The sequence below is a fragment of the Penaeus vannamei genome, chromosome 25 (genome assembly GCF_042767895.1).
Source record: "Penaeus vannamei isolate JL-2024 chromosome 25, ASM4276789v1, whole genome shotgun sequence".
Lineage (NCBI taxonomy): Eukaryota > Metazoa > Arthropoda > Malacostraca > Decapoda > Penaeidae > Penaeus > Penaeus vannamei.
Genome location: NC_091573.1, coordinates 37,452,969 through 37,455,468, shown reverse-complemented (window position 1 = coordinate 37,455,468; position 2,500 = coordinate 37,452,969). Strand labels below are relative to the sequence as shown.

At 36.6% G+C, this 2,500-nt stretch overlaps 1 protein-coding gene across 1 annotated transcript in view; it reads left to right on the top strand.

Annotated features, from left to right (window-relative positions):
* The window catches only part of LOC113818288 (serine/threonine-protein kinase TNNI3K), a gene marked incomplete in the record, with an annotated part of 14,921 nt that overhangs the window by 10,647 nt on the left and 1,774 nt on the right, over positions 1-2,500 (top strand). Inside the window, 6 exon segments of the mRNA XM_070139559.1 lie at positions 1-56; positions 220-336; positions 464-588; positions 1,051-1,153; positions 1,555-1,729; positions 2,014-2,500. The exon segment at positions 1-56 is cut by the window's left edge and continues 142 nt beyond it; the exon segment at positions 2,014-2,500 is cut by the window's right edge and continues 1,774 nt beyond it. Coding sequence (XP_069995660.1) covers positions 1-56; positions 220-336; positions 464-588; positions 1,051-1,153; positions 1,555-1,729; positions 2,014-2,210 — 773 coding nt within the window.

Sequence of the window (2,500 nt, the reverse complement as noted above, 5' to 3'; positions counted from 1 at the left end):
CACAACCTATAATTCACAGAGACTTGAATTCCCATAATATTCTTCTAAGCAATGATGTGAGTTTTGTTGCATTGATATTTGTTTAAGAATAGGAAAAAAACAAAGAAACTTTCAATATATAATCTCAGAGATGTGTGAATTTAAGACTGATAATGACAAAAAACTAAAAACCACAATAATTTACCAAAAAGGAATGTTTAGGTGTCTCTGTGTTAACAGTGTCGAGCTAGAGTTGCGGATTTTGGGGAATCAAGATTTGTACGAAATATACTTGAAGAAAATATGACTAAACAGCCAGGTAATCTTCGCTGGATGGCACCTGAAGTATTTACACAGGTAAGAGAAGACCTTCTGTTATAACCCAGCTAGTGCAAAGGTTTTGGATACTTTGAGATATGGATATATGTTTCATGTAAAGTATATGTATGCCCTCAATTAGTTTATAAGATTCATTTTTTTCCAGTGCACCAGATACTCAATTAAAGCTGATGTATTTTCATTTGGACTTTGTCTGTGGGAACTTCTAGCTTCTGAACTTCCTTTTGCACACCTCAAGCCTGCTGCTGCAGCTGCTGACATGGCATACAAGTAAGGCAAAATTTCAAAATGAGGATGCAATTTGATTACTTGATCAAATATAACTAGCTTTGTGTCCTTCTTGGGAAAGAGAGGAATGTGATCAAGAAGAGGGAGGAGAAGTAGAGTGACCTCACTTTTACCACTTAGAAATATTCGAGTTACTGTGTCCCCCTTCCCCCTGTATACCAAAGTATCCTTTATTGATTTTATCTTGATATCCTTTATGAAAATGGAAGGAGACTTTATGAAAAAGGAAGGAAGGAAGGGAGAGAAAAAGGGAAAGAAAAAGAGAAGTAGTGAGGTATAAAGATATGGTAGAACGCATTGGCTGAAGGAAGGGGGTTAGATGTGGGAGGACAATGATGCCACACATGTAGGACTCCTACCTACTGGGGGAATGCAAATTCTACAAGCAATATTACATACATATTTAGATATGTAATTTCTGAGAAAAAATTATATTTTTCACAGACACAGTCGGCCTCCCCTCGACATGGCCTTTCCCAAAGAAGTAGCAACACTACTGGAGAACTCATGGCATAAGGTACCTGAAGAAAGACCTGATTTTTCGCAGGTAGGGGAGTCATAATTTTACTGAATATTCTCTTGTTTTTGTCTGATTATCAGTGTCAATATTTTGTATTTAATTTCCAATTTATATTGTTTTATTGACTGATTACTTTATTCTCTGGGCCTTATTTTGTTATCTGGATTGCATACCAGTCTTCTTCAACCACACAATGATTTTGTTTTAAGGGAGAGGGAAAAGGGCGAGAGAAAAAGGAGATTGGAAAAGAGATGGTGAACAAAATGGAAAGTGAATGGGATAGGATTTCCTTTGCAAGAAAAGTGAACTATATGAACTTTAGTTGTGGGAAAGATGGTCTGCTGTTCCATCTTAATGTTTTTATTTTTCATTTCGTATACAGTGATCCTTGTAGCTTGTTCATTATTTTTGTTGTAATCTACATGCAGATTGTAGAGGATCTAGAGACTTTAATTGAGTCTCAGAAGGCTGCTCAAAAGGATGGAGGCAGCCCAGTGCACCCTCATCATCATCATACTTGCTGTGCTACGTGCTCTTTTGTGTCACCAACAGGAAGCACAACTCCACCTGATTCTTCTCAGAACACAGACTCAGAGTTGTCTGGTAGGATGCCATTTCTTGTCTTGTTATAGGAGTCAAATTATAGTTGGTTTGATTAATTTTCAAGTCTGAAGGGATATTATTATCTGACTGATATAAAACTGCATTCTGAATAAGTGCAATATTTGAATGGTACTTTCCAGACAGTAGTGAAAAATTATCTTAAAAATGTTAGATACTGGTTTGCTTAAAATTTACATGTGTGGATATTAGTTAAATTGGAATGTTGAATATGACATTCTTGAATATAGTACTTTGACTCCAAATATAATGCTGTTGCTTTCCAGGCCATGTGACAGCTTTGCGAACGAGGTGGGAGCAAGAGGCCAGCCGAGGACAGACAGCTTTCAAGTCATCCCATCCAACCATTGAAGAACTGAGAAGCAGAATGAATAACAATGGATATGTAGAGGGAAATACATATCAGTATCGCATTGCTCCAGTCTTCAGTAAACATAGGAAGTCAATGTTACAGAATTACTGACAGTGGTGGTAGGGGGAAGGGGGGGAAGTGTGAATTATTTGTTTCTTATTTTACTTTGTCCTTATTCAGATCCTGTATTTTTTATTGTTGGAACTTTGCCAGAATTTATTAAACTATAGTCTGTTAAATCTGGATGTATAGGAGGCTTTGCACCCTTTCATTAGTGCCTTAGATGCACATGTTATTGAGCCAGATGTAATTTTGCAGTTAGTTTGAAATACAAATATTCCTTTATGCAATTGTGACTGTGCCCATGTAAAAAATATAGAAGATATGGAGAGGCTTTAGTT